The 19,052-nt window shown below is 42.4% G+C and overlaps 1 protein-coding gene across 1 annotated transcript in view; it reads right to left on the reverse strand.

Moving 5' to 3' along the window:
- Window positions 1-809: 809 nt before the first annotated feature.
- The window catches only part of UHMK1 (U2AF homology motif kinase 1), a 52,581-nt gene continuing 34,338 nt past the window's right edge, over window positions 810-19,052 (reverse strand). The window contains exon 8 of the mRNA XM_059145417.1: window positions 810-1,233. Coding sequence (XP_059001400.1) covers window positions 1,198-1,233 — 36 coding nt within the window. The 3' untranslated portion in view covers window positions 810-1,197. The remainder of the gene's footprint in view (window positions 1,234-19,052) is intronic.

Raw genomic sequence — 19,052 nt, forward strand, 5'->3', positions numbered from 1 at the left:
GCCCGATCTTCAGCTTCATGGCGTTTTTGGTTCCAAGTGCGGGGAGCCAGGCCCGTTTACTTTTGCACAAACAGGCAGGCAAAGAAAGACAAGCAAAGGTTTTAGGTAATGAGAAGCGGGCCAGTGAGAAAGAGCCCAGAGGTCCGTTTTGTGTGACGGTGTTACCGCCTCAGTATTTAACACGAAACTGGTGGTCGGACCGGGTGACCTCCATGGCCCAGGCACGGCCCAGTGTTAATAATTGCCTGTTGCATACTGTCAGTCCTGTTACATGCCTTGTGTGGGTGTGCACGCGCAGGTTAAATCCTCGGTGCGGGCCCGTACAAGCTGGGCTTACGTTTGGATCTGTGTTGGGCTTTGCAATTTTGCAGGAAGTCCAGTATGTTGAAACACCAAAATACACCTAGCTTTAACAAAGCACGTGATATAAAGAATTTCAGGCACTTAGGTGCCTTTCCTCTCCCCTAAATAGAAGAGCCTTTTCATTTACTTAATCGACTGCAAAATCACCCACCACATTAAGTAGCAGAAATAACGTACCCTTGGTAAGTAACGCCGGTAGATTCATATTCAGGACGTAGAATATTCTGTTTTCATGATCCCAGAACTTCACCCACTTATTTGAAAGATTTCTAATGTAGTGGTTAAGAGCAAGGGATCTGAAGACAGAATTCCTGCTTTTCTATTCAGTATGATCCTTGGTAAGTTAATTAACTCATGTATAAGTTTTCTCATCTATAAAATACAAGCAATAATATAAATGCCCTTAGTGTTGTTGTGAGGATGAAGCCAATTAATACAACAATGTAGAACAATGAAAACTAAAAAATTTTAATTACTGTTATTTGAGTACCTATTCTATGTCCGATGCTCTTCTAGGTCCTGGATTCTTTGACATACTTATCACCATCTGGAAAAAGTACTCATGTTCTAGGAAGCCAAAGCCCAAGTTCCTCCACCAGCCATCTGTTTGCGTCTTGGAAACAGTGATCTCATGAAGGCTCAGGCCTGCTTTACGGAACCTCCTGCCGGGCCAGTTTCTCCTGGTGATCAGATGTGCTTCTGGGAAGGAACCTGTCTGTGTCCTTTTAGAAGTTCATGACCTACCTGAGGCACCCTCCTTCAGACCATGAGAGGAGGATCCCTTTGCTGGAGCCCCGCCTCTCACCAGTTCGCTGTTTGAAAACTCTGGGTGGGTCATTCTTGGTTGTTACTCTTCTGTGTTTCTACTCCCTGACAAATATATGAGATTTTAGAAAAATTCAAACCAGGAGATGCAGATTCAAAATTAGAGTTCAGCCTTAGAGACTGTGTGTCCGCTGAACTCTTACCCTCAATATTCTCCGTATAAAATGAGGGTAATACCTATTTCAGTGGGTATAGTACAAATTAAATGAAAAAGAATCTTTAAGAGAGTGTCTGGAGTATTAGAGGCATTCCGTAAATCTTACACCAATGAATGAATGAAGAACTGAATATAATTAAAGAGGACTTTAAATATAAAAGGTCACACCAGGGCCCAACACAAGTGTTTCCAATGAACTATTATAAAATCAAATTTTTACTTTTACCATTTGCTAATTTTTTTTATAGTTACCAGGCATAAGAAGGACCTTAATCACATCTTGCCAACTAACATCCAGAAACTTCTTATACTGAAGAAGTATTTCTGTCCTTTAAGGTACTTTTCATACACAGTTGACCCTTGAACATTGAGGTACTTAGGAGCACAGACACCAGACACAGTCAAAAATCCACGTATAACTTTTGACTCCCCAGAAACTTAACTAGTAGCCCACGACTGACCTGAAGCCTTACTGATTACACACACAGTCAATTAACACATATTTGTATGTTACGTGTATTGTAGACTATATTCTTATAATAAATCTAAAGAAAATGTTACTAAGAAAATCATAAGTGGGGCGCCTGGATGGCTCAGTTAGTTAAGTGTCTGCCTTTGGCTTAAGTCATGGTCCTGGAGTCCTGGGATTGGGTCCCACATAGGGCTCCCTGCTCAGCAGGGAGTCTGTTTCTCCTTCTGACACTCTCCCCTCTCATGATTTCTTTCTCTGTCTCAAATAAATAAATAAAATTTTTTAAAAAATCATAAGTAAGGGAGAAAACATTTACACTACTATACTGGATTTATTAAAAAAAAAAAAAAGTGTATAAGCAGACCTGTGCAGTTCAGACCTCTGTTGTTCAAGGTTCAACTGTACATAGTCATTCAAGAGACAGTGGCAGAGAGCAAGGCAAGGATGCCCACTCTATCCATGATTATTTAACATCACACTGAAAATATGAGTTAATCCAGTGAGACAGGAGAACTCACAAGAGGCTTCAGAATTTTAAAAAGAGGAAAAAAAGAATTAGAAAATTAGTAGAACTACTTTGGGAAGAGGATATACATGGACAACCCTAGAGAACCAGTGGCAAGACTAACTCAACCTATTGGAATCTATTAGGCTAAATCATAAACTAGGTAAGGTAACCGGCCATAAAATGAACAGACAGAAGTCCACAGTTTTTAATATACACAAACAATAACCAGACAGATGACATGACGGCAGAGAGAATACCATTTTAATAGTAACAAAGAATATTGGATAATTAGGTATAAATCGAACACAAAATGTGCAAAACCTATAGGACAGAAACTGGAAAATATTCCTACCCAAAAGCCACAAAAGATATTTGATCAAATGGGAAAGCACCCTGGTTAAATTATACATTTATAAATTAGACAAGTTAATTAAAATGTTCAGCCTGAGTTCTCATGGAAAAAGAAAGGCGAAAGAAGAGCTAGAAACAGGAAGAAAAGCTACAGTAAGAAGCCCACCTCCCGTATTCAACAGTTGTGTGAAGCCTCCATAAATAAAACCATGAGGTCGTAGCACGTGGACATACTGACTAGTGGAATAGACTAGACAGTCCAGAACAGACCCCAGGACTGCATCATAGAGCAGCACGGCTCAGACCACTGGAGCAAAAAGTCAACATTTCAGTAAATGACACAACTGAGTAGCCACTTGGAAAACGATAAAACGAGATCCATACTTTATCTCAGCCACAAGAATAAAGTGCAAATACATCAGAAATCTAAACAGAAAGCATGAAACCATACAAGTGCTACAGGAAGGCATGACTACTATACAGCTGCCCCCAAAGAAGAAAAAAAAGACTGATATGGAATAACTTTAAGGATATACTGTTGCATGAAGACGACCAAAAGAAAAAAAAAAGGAACGTGTCCTACATGAGTATACATAGATGAAAGAAGGAGAAATAAGAAATGTTTATTTTTGTTTATTTGGTTTTGGTTTGGGGTTTGTTGTTGTTTTCTTTTTTCTTTGCAATAGTGCTTTTGCACATCTCCCACCCCAGCATTTGGGCCGTTGTCCTACATTTTGCTTTCACATGTTACGCGTTCTACAACACATTGTAATTCATTTTGCCTAAACAGCTTTTCCAAATTCCTTTTTAGCTGAAGTATAGTTGACATACAATATTATATTAGTTTCAGGCACACAACATAGTTTTGACTCTAGATACACTGCAAAATGCTCACCGCAGTGGGTGTAGTTACTGTCACCTTATAAATTTATCACAGTATCACTGACTGCATTCTTATGCTGTACTTTACATCCCTGTGACTGATTTGTTTTGTAACTGGAAGATTGTGCCTCTGAATCCTCTTCACCTATTTTATATCTGCCTATTAAAAAAAAAAAAAAAAAAGTAAGGATAAAGGAACATCTTCCCTGGCTTGATTTTTGTATTCCAAATTTTCCGTGGATGAACTTACTTATTTTGTAACTTATTTTGTAACCAGAAACCAGTAAGATTGGTTACTGCAGAGGCCAGGTGGGAATCAGGCACTTCTCCATATATAACTTTCTGGATAGTTTTGACATCCAGAACCATGTTAATAATTTACATATCGGAAGGAAAATGAAATGAAATTAACAAAGAGGGAAGTTGAACCCTGACATAGAAAACAAACAGAAGCAAATCAGCCTCACTATATCTTAAGTAACTTAACTTCTCTGAAAAGTTTCCCTGGGGAGGGGTGACTGGGTGGCTCAGTCATTAGGCATCTGCCTTTGGCTCAGGTCATGATCCCAGGGTCCTGGGATTGAGCCCCGCATCAGGTTCCCTGCTCAACAGGAAGCCTGCTTCTTCCTCTCCTGTTCCCCCTGCTTGTGTTCCCTCTCTGGCTGTCTCTCTCTCTGTCAAATAAGTAAATAAAATCCTTTTTTAAAAAAATGTTTCCCTGGGGAATGAACCTTAGAAACTTTTGAACACAGTAATTTTGTACAGCTTTATTGACACTGACTTAAACTACAGACATTTAAAGTGTACAATATGATGATTTTTGACATATGAATATATCTGTGAGCAAAGTATTTTAAGCATATGCTCTCAATCTAAAGACAGAAAGAACTGTAAACAAATAGTAAACTCTGTTAGCAGTTTGGATTTTTATAGCGGTATGAGTTAGCAATTCTGACACTATTTTGTATATAGTGGAGATGAGCAAATGACTAAATATATTGAAGAGAATGATTAGATTAAATTGGAGTGTAAGATTAGATTAGAGAAGGGAATCACAAATATGGAATGGGAGACTAGAATTACCTCTTTAGTGGCAGACTGCAATCAAAGTTATAAATATAAACCCATGTTATTAACGTAAATACAGAGACAGATCTAGATTGTGTGTATACATGATAGAAATGTATATTTGGGGGAAACGCTAGCAATTACTGAATTTGAGGAGAGGGCATATAGAACTTGATAACTGCTTCACAATTTCTCTAAAAGGTTGAAATTATGTAAAAGTTTAAAAGTCCCAAAAATAAAAGTGCAACTAATGATGGAGTTCTTCATTGTCGGTACAAACACAAAGGAAAGTCCTTAAGTCACGGAGCACACAGCTCTGAAGGAAAGGATCCAGGGTGTGACAGTCACTAAGTAGTTTGCCTGTCCCATGTCACATGCCCTCTATCAGCCAGGCAGAATGCCACATCACCTGGGAAGCGATACATGCCACAGGCCATGCTGTTTATAGTGGCAGCTGTGTGTCTTTGGGGCAGGGATGATGATGGGCAGTGTTCCTCTGATGCCCCACTTTCCAGTTGAAAACAGTACGGCTTAGCTGAATAGGAGAAGAACTTGAGCAGAGCGGAAATTTTCCAGAACCTGTTGATGTTTATATGGATGTCCCTGGGGTCAACCACTCCTTAAAGAACAAACTGGCGTGTGTTCATCATTCGATCAAGAACAAATAGATGTTTGTTTAAAATATGTTTACTGTTCTGTGCCAGTCCTTGTGATAGGTACCAGGGGAATCAAAAGCTAGAATAAAATCTGGAGTACAAAAATGAAGCCGGGGAAGATGTTCCTTTTTCAAGCTAGAGAGCCACAGTGAATGCACAGTTCTAGGATTTCAGAGCTCAGAAGAGGGAGAGAATAAAGGAATGAAGAAATTTTCCTAAAGGATAGGCCAAGAGAGTTTGAGAAAGTGTTGGGAGGTAAGGGCCAGTCTCACTCATTGCAGGAGACCTGGTCCCCAGCCTTGATAATGGGGCATCTGCTAACTGGTTATTTATTTTCCCACTGGCAACACCATCCCCCTCTCTAAATCCTGTTGCCTCCTTCGTGAAAGAAACCAAGGAATTCGTAGTCAAGTAAAGAACTTAGAAGTGAGAGGGGAGCCTGGGTGGCTCATTCATTAAGCATATGCCTTTGGCTTAGATCATGATCCCAGAGCCCTGGGACCTAGCCCCATGTGGGCTCCCTGCTTGGCGGGAAGCCTGCTTCTCCCTCTTCTACTCCCCCTGCTGTGTTCCCTTTCTTGCTGTGTCTCTCTCTGTCAAATGAATAAATAAAATCTTAAAAAAAAAAAAAAAAAAAACTTAGAAGTTAGATATGTAAGGGTTGGTATTATATAAACTGTGAAATTGAAATCACCAAAAAGGGGGCGCCTGGGTGGCTCAGTGGGTTAAGCCTCTGCCTTCGGCTCAGGTCATGATCTCAGGGTCCTGGGATCGAGCCCCGCATCGGGCTCCCTGCTCAGCGGGGGAGCCTGCTTCTCCCTCTCTCTCTGCCTGCCTCTCTGCCTGCTTGTGATCTCTCTCTCCATCAAATAAATAAAATCTTTAAAAAAAAAAAAAAAAGAAAGAAAGAAATCACCAAAAAGGAATTATCTACCAAAGGGTAAATATTTTTAGTAGTATATATGATCCCAGCTTGGTTTAAGAAAGTAGATAATACTTTCATTTGATAGATAAGATAGATGATAGACAGACAGACAGATAACAGGTAGATAGAAGCTGTGTGATTTGGAAAAATCACCATAACTCCCTGAACTTCAATATTCTCAGCAACAGAATTGAGATAATGCAGTATGTCTTACAGAGCTGGAAAGAGAATTAAAAGAGAAGGGACCTACCACACAACAGCTATTCAAGAAGGAAAATGGAATAGTCCTCTATTAAAAACACAGAATCCTGTTGGGATTCCAAGAGAGATATTTTAAACAGGCACACAAATTCAAAAATCCAGAAGGACATACAACAGAAGGTCTTATGCTTTGGTCTTTTAGGGACAATGGGACGATAGGAGTTTTTATATTCTTTTGGCTGCTTTTGTCTAAAATTTTCCGCAAATTGCCAAATTTTTTCTAAACTTCTTTTTTTCTAAATTTCTAAAGTGAAAACTACTTGATAATAAGGAAAGTATATATTTCCTTTAATTTCAGAAAAGGAGGTATGCTATTTAACAACTCAAAGAACCGGCTGGTTTTTCCTGCAGTTGGTGTGGGACGTGGGTGACCGAGGCTGTCCACACTTTCCAAGGCAGTACAAGCAAGAATGACCCACCCGGAGTTTTCAAACAGCCAGCTCGTGGGAGGAGACCTCCAGCAAAGGAATCCCCCGTCATTGTCCTGAATGAGACCGCCTCAGGTAGGTCATTGAACTTTTAGAAGGACGCAGCTTCCTTCCCAGAAGTACATCTGAGAATCGGGCCCAGCAAGGCGTTCCGTGAAGCAGGCCCGAGCCTTCATGAGATCACTGTTTCCAAGACGCAAACAGATGGCTGGTGGAGGATCTTGGGCTTTGGCTTCCAAGGACATGAGTCCTTTTCTCTCAGGAGATCATCCTGACTTAGCTCACCACTCCTCCCATGCCCCAAATTTTCTGTAGCTCAGAGTGTGTTTCAAAACATTGTGAAATAATGAAGACATCCTGTTCCATTTCATATTTTTTTACTGAAAATACAGCCCCTCAAAAACTGACGGCCATTTAGGAAGTCCAAAAATAACCCAGTAAAACAAGCTGGGGAGAAAGTAAACAAGACAGTGTTGGTGAGTAATAATTAGAGCGGTGCCCCGCCTCGGGACTCCACACCGAGCAGGCCTGTGGACTTGAAATGCCATCACAGGGCTAGGGGCTAGAGATAATCTGATCCCTCTCCCTGAATTCACAGATAAGGAAACCGGATCTCCCAAAGTGAAGTGGTTTACCTAAGGACAAAATAGATAGGTGAGAAGCAGAAGCAAGAGGAGAAGTCAGCCATCGATTGCTGTATGACAGTGTAAACAGCTCACCGCCATGACAGGCCATTACGGGTCAAGTATTCAACACCTTCTCTTGGGAGCCCATTTGGCTGGATCTTTCTCCTGCCGGGTCATGCTGTCCCCTGGGGAAATCCCTCAGAAACAGCCTGGAATGGCATCTGACCTACACTGAAACCAGAACGGTAGCATACTTTGTTCCCAACCTGCCTCCCCACCTATGTCCGGATGACCTTGCATACCATGGTTTCTCAGATGTGAATGATTTTTCACCATGTTTTCAGTTCTACTGCCAAGGCCAGTGGGCTGGATTGACTGTATTTTAGGTCTTCTGCTTCTCAGCTCAATATGCAGGACACACACAAAGTCTATCACAAGTCATTCGTGTGGGGGATATCTCCCCTACCTATCGTTTCTTTAGGACTCTACCGGAGATGGAATCTGCTTTATAGTTCCTAGGTAAATAAACACAAGATAACAAGGGGACATCGCCTCTAGGAAATCTCAGGCAAAACAAAAAATTCCTCCACATATTTTTGTTCCGGGCCCCACAACTCCATTTGGCCTGCATTAGTTAATGTTAACAGAAGAAAGACCCCGATATCCCAAAGTCTCTGACAGCACTAAATGGCTTGGCCTCTAAACTGAGTGACAAAAATATGGTCTTAAAACTTACTTAGGTCCATCAGAACTGCTGGGTAATTATATCCTGTGTCCCTCAACAGCCTTCATTGATGCACTGACTTTATTTTTGACAGCTTAGCATACTACTATGAGTATACAAACTATACGAGTATGGACGTGGAAGCCACGAGTGTGAGTTGAGTCCCAGTTCTGCACTTACTTAACCCCCCAGATGAGTTCACTGATGTCTCTGGCCCGTCTCTCTTCCTATCTGCAAAATGGAGATCATAGTAGGACCTACCACTAGTGTTGCTGTGGGGACCAATTTAAAGTGCTTAGAACAGTTTCTGACTCAGAACAAAAGCTCTGTAAGTTTTTGTTTAAAAGAATACGATTTCCTAAGTTTGGCTTTCTTGGTATCAGGTATTGGGAACTGAATGGTGTGGCAGAGAGACTCTAAGGGGACACCCACAATTCTTAACTCCTGGATTGAATACCCCCTTCCCCTTGAACATGGGAAGGACCTGTGACTTACTTCTAAGTAACAGAATAAGGAGACGATGATGGATGTCACTCCCGTGAATATGCTCGGGTAATGGGTCCCATAACTAGGTTCCATTAAGACTTTTTGCCAGAAGGCTCACATTCACTCCCTAGCGGGGCCCTAAAAAGACAAACTGCCATGAAGCAAACTGCCTATAGACAGGGCCATGTGCAGGGAACTTCAGGCTTCTTCTAGGAGCTGACAGGGGCCTGGAGCCAGCAGAAGTAGAAGCCAACAAACAAATCCCATGAAGTCTGCAGTCCTAGAGCACAAGGAAATAAATGCCACTCCAGTCCAGCCTCCAGATGAGCATGCGGCCCAGCCAGCACCTTGGCTGCAGTCCAGTGAGACCCAGAAACAGAAACCCACTCAGCCTTGCCCTGTCTATTTATTGCAGCCTTATGAGAGATGCTGAACCAGAAGCTGAAGAGGTTGAAGAAAACACACAAACATTCTGACAGGTCTCACTTTAAATTCATAACCATTAGCCAATACTATATACTCTACTTCCCTAGTCCACTCTTGTTGTCTTTCTTCTAAGTGATGGTTTCACACATTTTCTCCCTCAGAACTCTGGGATCACCTCCCCCACACTCGCTCTTGCCAGATATCCTTGCATCTTGTTGCGAGAAAACTGAGAACTTGCCCGAGCTCCCGCCACCCCATCCATTCATCTCCCTCCATCTGTATCCATATTTTTTACTTTATCTCCAAGTATTTGTAATAAACAGTCCACTGTCCCAGCTCTCTACCTATGAGCTCCAGCCCATCTTCTCCTGCCCACCCAAAGGTGTCACTCCAGTACTTGGCTTGCTAAAAGGCATCTCAAAGTTAACATGTTATACTGAATCCTGATCTATTCCTATCATCCCAACCCAACCCACTTGTTACCACTCCTTATCTCTGTTTTTACTCCACGCTCATGGTTTATCAGGCCAGAAACCTTAGACTCATTATTGGCATGTTCTCTCATCCCAGATCCAATCTCTATGCATCCCATGGGCTCTGTCTTCAACATGTACGTAAACTCTTACCTGCTCTCACCATCACTTTCTCTCCTCCTTCTCTAGTCACCATCAGCACTTCCCTAGATCGTGCCAGTAGCCTCCCAGGAGGCCTCCTTGCTTCTACCCTTACCCTTCTTCAGGCCATTCTCAATGGAGCAGCCAGAATGATGTCTGGAGTTACATCACTCCTCTGCCTAAAACCTTCAAATGGCTTCTCATTTCAGCTGGAGGAAAATGCACAATCGTCAGACAACCCACAAGGTCCAAGAGGGTCACCGACACACACGCTTCTCTCCCTAACTTCTCCCTTTGTGTTCTCCATATCCTGCCCTGCTTCCCCAGACCCCAGCCAGACTGGAGATTAGAATCGGTCCTGAGAGTGGTGGGAAGCTTCTGATGCGTTCCGTAAGCCTCGCTTCTATCTTCTCTGCCTATAATGTGGGACAAAAGACGGAAGATGTCACAACCCGTGCCCCCCGTGGGCATCCGTCTCTTATATCATAAAGTTGTTGTGACGAGCCTTGCTGCCTCCAGCAAGGGCACGAAAGTCCCCTTTGCATAACTGGCATCGCTTGGGACTCCTTTCTTAGTTTCCTTTTTGTGGTGAAAAAAAGATGAAAAGCAGAAAATCCAACTACCAGAAATTTTTAGTATTTTTAGAAACTCTTCTTATCAGACAAGGATTACAAACATTAAAATTCAGAATGAACCAGAGAGAAGGACAGAAGGGAAGGGGGGGGGGAGGGAGAAAGGACGGGAGGAAAGAGGGAGAGAGAGGAAGGAGGGGAGAAAAAGGCAGGGACCAAAGGAAAAGAAAATCCCCCCCAGGGTGTGCCATAAAAACCAGTTCCCACCCACAGTTATGGTTTCTAAGTACTTTTCTGAACTATCGCCACCTGGACGCTGCCCAGGTGACTGGGAGGAGCAGAACCTTCTCAGAAGTGATTTCGTGTAGCTCATCATTCCCTGCCCTAGCCGAGCTCACTTCTCACCCGCGAGTTTCCGAACAGACATCCTGGAGTCTGCTTACGAACCCACCACGACTTCTCTGGGTTTTCATGCGACTTACTTCTGACTAGACTTGTCTTGGCCATAAGGCTGCTGTTAAAAGAGATTCCGGTTCTTCTCCAGAGGGGAAAAGAATAACTTCAGCTGCGCTGTATTTTCAGCAGTTATCTTGAATAAGTGATCAAATATGAACGGGGCGAATGGGGCACCCGGGAATAGACTAAATCCTTTGGGGGCGCCCGGCTGGCTCAGCCAGTGCAGCACGCAACTCTTGATCTCACGGTTGTGAGTTCAAGCCCTACGTTGGATGGAGAGATTACTTAAAAATTAAAATTAAAAAAATTTTTTAATTTAAATTAAAATTTTTTAAATTTAAATTTAAAAAAACCAATAGAACAAATCTTTTTTTAAAAGATTTTATTTATTTATTTGATAGACAGACATCACAAGTGGGCAGAGAGGCAGGCAGAGAAAGAGAGAGGGGGAAGCAGGCTCCCCGCTGAGCAGAAAGCCCAAACTGGGGCTTGATCTCAGGACCCTGGGATCATGACCTGAGCAGAAGGCAGAGGCCTTAAACCACTGAGCCACCCAGATGCCCCAAAACAAATCATTTTGATTGAAGTGAACATACAAACTCTTCCACTTCTAAGAATCCCTGATTAAATTACATGATGATTCAATTCCACTGATATCCCTTTGAGCTTTTTAAAAATTGGTTTGGGAACACCTGGGTGGCACAGTAGGTTGAGCATCTGACTCTTGATTTCAGCTCAGATCCTGATCTCAGGGTCGTGGGATCAGCGGGCTCTACCCTCAGCATGGAGTCCGCTTGAGAATCTCTTCCTCCCCTTCTGCCCCTCCCCCCATGAACAAACAGAACACATACTGTTGTGTCCTTTTGTTTACATATTTGGTGCCGAATATACTATCCTGTTGATATTACGTTTTTTTAGGTTCTAGTACCTCTATTTTTTATTTTTTTTTAAAGATTTTATTTATTTATTTGACAGAGAGAGATCACAAGTAGGCAGAAAGGCAGGCAGAGAGAGAGGAGGAAGCAGGCTCTCTGCTGAGCAGAGAGCCCAATGTGGGACTCGATCCCAGGACTCTGGGATCATGACCTCAGCTGAAGGCAGAGACTTTAACCCACTGAGCCACCCAGGTGCCCAAGTACCTCTATTTTTTAAAGCTGTGATACTTTGCTTAGAAGTCATCTTTTATTAAATAACAGTTTAAAGATTATTTGTTGTTAGCCACAAAAGACAACAGTTGTAGGCCACGCTTTAGTACACAGAAAGAGTGATTTGCTGAAAAGTAATTTAAAATTATGAAAATATAAATGGAACTTTCCAAACAGCAGTTGGTGATTCACCTGATTATAAATGGTTTGGATAATTTTTAGGATGAAGAAAGCAAGCATCAAATTAACCAGCAGTGTGAAATATTTCCAGTTATGCGCTTGGAAGTTTTCTGACCACAAAAATTAAGAAACTTTTCTCATAATCATTTCGCCTATTTTTTCCATCACCCGTTGTCTTCACAATTAATCCAATAAAAGTGCCTACGAATTATGTCCTAAACATGATTTATTGTTCCAAGATGGGCAAATTTCCAAAATTTCAATATTAAATATATTGGTAACATTTGATATACACAGCAAAGTACATTTTGGACAAATTTCACCCGAAATTTGCTTAAATAATGTATGCAAATCCTTTAGTAATTTATAAACTAAACTATAGATAAATTTCCACTATTTCTTAGAAGCTTGGAAATACTAAGTGACTTTTGCCCGGTGCTCTTCATTTTCCCTGTGGATTCTCTGGTTTGCTGCCCCCGCCTCTCAGCCTGCAGTACACCCTTTATGATTTCCTGAAGCCAGCCAGCTAGCAACGACGTCTCTACGACTTTCTTAGTCTGTGGATATTTTTAATGTGCCTTCATTTTTCAAGGCCTAGTTCTCCTGCCTATGAAGACCACCCATTTATTTCTGAGCAAATTTGCTGATTCTATAGACCACGCCATTGGATCTTGCTTTCCTCCTAGATCAACGCAGCTCCCTCCAGCAGTGAGTCTGCCTGTGCTCCCAGCCAGCCCCACCTCCGTGACATTGCCACACCAGTGGGGCTGGGAGAGGCATCCCCGTGCAAGAACACTGAGTTGTTCACTGTGTGTGCAGAAGTTCAAGGTCAGCAGTCTCAAAGACACAGCTTCTTAATTTGCTGTCTGTGATCTTTTAACAGAGCCCTTGAAATTATTGTTTTTCAACATTTTTGCCCAGTTTTATAGTTGTTTTCTGAGGGAGAGGATTTGCTTCCAGAAGGGCTGCTCTCAGATTTATACAGAACAGACTCTCCAAGGGTTGAATCTTAGAACAGTCCTTGATTTATAATTTTGGCAGCTTGGGGCAGCAGTGGTGATGGTCCTATCTTATCAAAGATGCTTATTGCCCTAGATGGTCTCATGGTTATTTAATCTTTCCTGCTGGAAGTGTAGCCGGTTCCTTTTTTATCAGAGATAATAGGGGACTCAAATTTACTGAGCACATACGAGGTTACTGACCGCATACATTCTCGCAGATACGATTTCTCTCTAAAAATAATGATTTAATGCTTTTTATGACGATAAATGCAACATGTACTTGTTTTCGAAAATTTGACAAGTACAGAAAAGATTCCCTTTTCCAGAAGTATCTTATAATGCCACCTAGAGAAAGACGTACTAATACTGTAGTCTACTTCCCTTGGCCTCCCCACCCCCAAGTGTGTGTGTGTCCATGTTGCTGTGAGATTAGCTGTAGAAGGTGAGAAATAAATTTCCTACTCCTCTCCCTGCAAGATCACTGCCCCCTCCTTAGGAGATGTATCTAGAAAAAAGTTGCCACAGCCAGTGTCAAAGAACTTACATCCTGTGTTCCCTTCCAGGAGTTTCACGGTTTCAGGAGTCACGGGTCTTTCATCCATTTTTTAATTCATTGTTGTGTGTGGTGTAAGAAAGTGGTCCCGCTTCATCCCTTTGCACATAGCTGTCCAGTTTTCCCCAACACCATTCCTTGAAGAGATGGCCTTTTCCCCATTGTGTATATTTGCCTCCTCTGTTGAAGAGTAATTGACCATATAATCATGGGTTTATTTCTGGGCTCTTTTCTGTTCCACTGATCTATGTATCTATTTTTTTATGCCAGTACCTTGATGTTTTGATTTCTATAGCTTTGTAATATGACTTGAAGTCTGGAACTGTGATGTCTCCAGCTTTGCTCTTCTTTTTCAAGATTGCTTTGGCTGTTGGGGGTCTTCGGTGGTTCCATACAATTATTGCAATTGTTTGCTCAAGCAAAAATGCCATTGGGATTTTGATATATATTAAATGTGTAGATTGCTTTGGGTAGTGTAGATGTTTTAACAATGTTTGTTCTTCCAAGCCAAGAACATGGAATGTCTTTCCATTTCCTTGTGTCCTCTAATTTCTTTGGTCAATGTTTTGCAGTTTTCAGAGTACAGGCCTTTCACCTCTTTGGTTAGGCTTATTCCTAGCTATCTAATTATTTTTGGTGCAATCGTAAATGGAAAGGAAACAATGAACAAAACTAAAAGATAGCCTACTGAACAGAGAAGGTATTGGCAAATGACATAGCCAATAAAGGGTTAGCATCCAAAGTATACAAGGAACTTATAAAACTCAGCACCCAAAAAACAAATAATCTGATTAAAGATGGGCAGAAGACATGAACAGACATTTCTTCAAAGAAGACATACTACTGTCCAACAGACACATGAAAAAATACTCAACATCACTCAGCATCCGGGAAATACAAAGCAAATCTACAATGAGATACCACCTTACACAAGGCAGAATGGCTAAGATCAAAAACACAAGAAACAACAAGGATTGGCCAGGATGAGGGGAACCCTCGTGCACTGTTGGCGGGGATGCAAACCAGTGCAGCCACTCTGGAAAACAGTATGGAGGTTCCTCAAAATGTTAAAAAAGAAAACTGCTCTAAGATCCAGCAATCTCATTACTGGGTATTTACCCAAAGAATATAAGAGCACTAACTCAAAAGGATACATACACCCCTATACTTATAGCAGCATTATTTACAATAGCCAAGATATGGAAGCGGTTCAACTATCCACCACTTGATGAATGGATAAAGAAGATGTGATGTGTATACACAATGGACTATTACTCAGCCGTCAAAAAGAATGATATTTGCTATTTGTAATGACATGGATGGAGCTAGAGAGTATAATGCTAAGCAAAATATGTAAGAGAAAGACAAATACCACACGATTTCACTCATATGTGGAATTTAAGAAACAAAACAGACAAGCAAAGGGGAAAAAGACACAAACCAAGAAACAAACTCTTACCTAGAGAGAACGGAGAGGTGTGTGGGGGAGGGGTAGAACAGGCGATGGGGATGAAGAAATGCACTTGTGATGAGCACCAGTGATGTGGGAAAGTGCTGAGTCACTATATTGCATACCTGAGGCTAATATTACACTGTATGTTAGCTGGAATTAGAATAAAATTTTAAAAATGAAAAGATCGGGGCGCCTGGGTAGCTCAGTGGGTTGGGCCTCTGCCTTCAGCTCAGGTCATGATCTCACGATCCTGGGATCATGCCCCACATCCAGCGCTCTGCTCAGCAGGGAGCCTGCTTCCCCCTCCCTGCCCCACCGCCTGCCTACTTGCGATCTCTCTCTCTCTGTGTCAAATAAATAAAATCTTAAAAAAAAAAAAAAAAAAGAAGAAGAAGAAAAGATCATGGTCTTCTTCGAAGATTCTGAGGCTTATAAAATCCTTGTTCTCATCCCAGCTGCCACACCGCCCTTGAGCTCTACAACATCCATTTTGATGACACAAAGACTAAGCAAAGATTCCACTCTCTCAGGACAAACCAAACGTTTAGCTCCAACAAAGTGCATTATTCTCTATACCTAAAACGTATTGTCATTGTCAATACATGTTTTAGCCTCTAAGAAATTTTTTTACTATAAATATGAATTGAGCTGCTTTGCTCTTAAGAACTATTGTTGATGCCATCAGGAGAAAGCGTGGCCTAGAGAAGAAAAGAATTTCAATCTGAGCTGGTGCTTCCCTTTCTTTTTAGGAAACAAAAAGTAATTTACAACCAGGCGCAGGAAAAAGCAAATGCTTCAAGAACCAAGGTTGGTTATTCAGAAGAAGCAGCCGGATCAGCAATCTTGAAGGTCTGGCTCAGTTTTCTCACTTTAGACATAAGGTTCCCAAGCCAAAGAGGGTGGGCTGCTCTTGGTTCGTTAGTAAGGCGCTCATCCTCTAGGTGAAGTCAGCGGGAAATCGTTGGCTGCTCTCACCAGGAGGGGAAGCTGAATAGAAAATAAACATCCCTGCCTCCCTGCCACCCACACCCCAGAAAGGAGAGCTGGTTCCTCTTCCCCAGGAGCAGACCCTGACTGAGTGCTAGAGGGCCATCGCTTGCATCTGGCCCAAGCCTGAGGGGTTCTCCTTAAATGCTGAGGACAGGACCGAGAAGAAAAAGTTCCTCCTCCAGGAGGTGGGATGGGATTTCCCCAGAGAACAGGAGCCTAGTGGGCACTCAGCTGAGAGACTCTGAAGTCGGGCCTCGAGGAGAAGAGTGGCTGCGGGAGGGGGGAGAAGGTGCGTGTGAAGCCCTAGTTTGCTCAGTGCATGGACTCTGGGGAGGTTCTGCTCCGGAGTCCATCCCAGGGAAGGGAGAAGGCTAAGAGCACGTGGGGACTATGCCAGGGTTAAACACTATATCAGAGGGACCCAATATGCAGCCCAACTGTACTGAGGCTTTTTAACCACCGGAAGTAACATTTTTTTTTTTTTTTTTTTTTTTTTTTAGATTTTATTTATTTGTCAGAGAGAGCGAGCGAGAGCAAGCACAGGCAGACAGAGTGGAAGGCAGAGTCAGACGGAGAAGCAGGCTCCCTGTGGAGCAAGGAGCCCGATATGGGACTCGATCCCAGGACGCTGGGATCATGACCTGAGCCGAAGGCAGCTGCTTAACCAACTGAGCCACCCAGGCGTCCCAGTAACATATTTTTATTATCCCAATAAAATCAGCCCAAAGGCAGAAAGCCAGGTGACCGCCTGACGCTGTCTACCTAAGGAGCACATACATTCTTGAGTCCACGGAGACGTTCAGCTCCTTACTTCCACACTCTAATCGGTGAGTATCTCTACACAGCCCAAAGGCCCATTAAACTGCTTCCCCAGAGAAAAGACGAATTCTAAGAAGAGCTGTAAAGGGCAGCTTAAAAGACTGTTAACACTTTCACAACCTGCGATGGCCACTGAAAAGCTCTTTCAAAACTATCTGTTCAGGGCTTCTACCTAGGATCTTAATGATCCCATCTAGAATATATACCTTTTAAATTCAATGGTGATGATCCTAGCATCGTGAGATCAAGTCCCGCACCGTCTCCTTGCTCAGCAGGAAGCCTGCTTCTCTCCCTCTGCCTGCGGCTCCCCCTGCTCGGGCATCCTCTCCCGTTCATTCTCTCTCTCGTGCTCTCTCTCTCAAATAAATACAATTTTAAAAATAATAATAAATTCAGAGGTGATTTTAGATAGGAAATGTCCAAACACGAAATGGAATTTTCATATAGGGTACACGTTCCCTGGCTAGAAAGCGGAGGCTTATGCTGTCCCTCGGGCTCAGGCCAGACTTGGGGCCAGGCTGCTAACTCGACGCGACCGGGGAAACCTGCTCTCTGCTACAGAGGGTCTTTGAGCGGCCGTCAGATTGTTCTGACAGAGCTAATAGTCACTGGGCTTACCCTTTAGAGAGAACTTTATTTTTCCAACAAAAGGCTGTGGTTTCAAGTTGCTAAGGAACTCTGGAAGGGCTGAGCATGGAGGGGTGTGAGAACAGTGAGAAGCCTGGGAACCCAGACAACCAGAAGGTTGAGACCCGTCACAGTTGGATCCAATTCATGTCTGTCATTACTCACTTCTTGTTTTCCCTTGAAAACTGAAAAATTAATGTCCCAGATCATGTTCCTGGAACTCCAAAGAAATATCATGAGTAATGAGTAAATGTGACTTTTACCCAAGAAATGTTGTCTATCTATGTAGAGCGTGTGGACGTGGGTTACACACAGGAAATTACTCAGTTTCATTAAAGGCAATTGTGAAAAGTAGAACTAAAGAGAGACTTAGGGTTTGAAATTCTGGCCACACTGGGATGGACTAACGGAGACCACGGCATTTCACTGCTGACATATTAACCAACTTCGGAAACAACTGGCCCCCACAGGCCCACACTGGCACCAACAGTAAAATATCCTTTGTAAATTAGTCATCCGCCAACTTACTGAGTTTCTCCTCCTAAAGTAATAATTCTCTTTCACCTACTCACACAGCTGTAAGCTATAAGCAAATGAAGGGCTCATTATCTTGGAAGGAAAAGGTATTATTAAGATTCCAAACCAAAATCTTGTCCACATCCACACTTAAACCTGACAGTGAAATTGTATTAATGAGGTTAACTTTAATATATAGTAATTTTTATATGAAGTAAAAATTTGATGGCTGCAATATTTATTTTTTGCCCAAAATATCAAAGAGAAAAAATGTACAATTTAGAGGCACCTGGGTAGCTCGACTGCTTGAGCATCTGACTCTTGATTTCAGACTCTGCTTGGGATTATCTCCCTCTGCCCCTCCCCATGTCCACTCCCTTCAAATAAATAAATAAAAATTTAAAAAATATATATATTTTTTATTTTTTTTAAAAGATTTTATTTATTTATTTGACAGAGAGAAATCACAAGTAGATGGAGAGGCAGGCAGAGAGAGAGAGGGAGGAGGAAGCAGGCTCCCCGCTGAGCAGAGAGCCCGATGCAGGACTCGATCCCAGGACCCTGAGACCATGACCTGAGCCGAAGGCAGCGGCTTTAACCCACTGAGCCACCCAGGCGCCCTATATATATATTTTAAAAGATTTTATTTTTATTTATTTGACAGAGAGAGAGATCACAAGCAGGCAGAGAGGCAGGCGTGGAGCGGGGCAGGAGGGGAGCAGGTTCCCTGCTGAGCAGAGAGCCTGATGTGGGGCTCCATCCCAGGATCCTGAAATCATGACCCGAGCTGAAGGCAGAGGCTTAAATCACTGAGCCACCCAGGTGCCCCTTAAAAATATATATAGAGAGATTTTATATTAATCATTCTTTGACAGACTTGAGAACTTAATGAAAAGAATAAAAACAATGGTGCACATGGGGGGCTCAGTCGGTTGAGCGTTTAACTCTTGGTCTCGGCTCTGGTCATG

The sequence above is a fragment of the Mustela lutreola genome, chromosome 14, assembly GCF_030435805.1.
Source record: "Mustela lutreola isolate mMusLut2 chromosome 14, mMusLut2.pri, whole genome shotgun sequence".
Classification (NCBI taxonomy): domain Eukaryota; kingdom Metazoa; phylum Chordata; class Mammalia; order Carnivora; family Mustelidae; genus Mustela; species Mustela lutreola.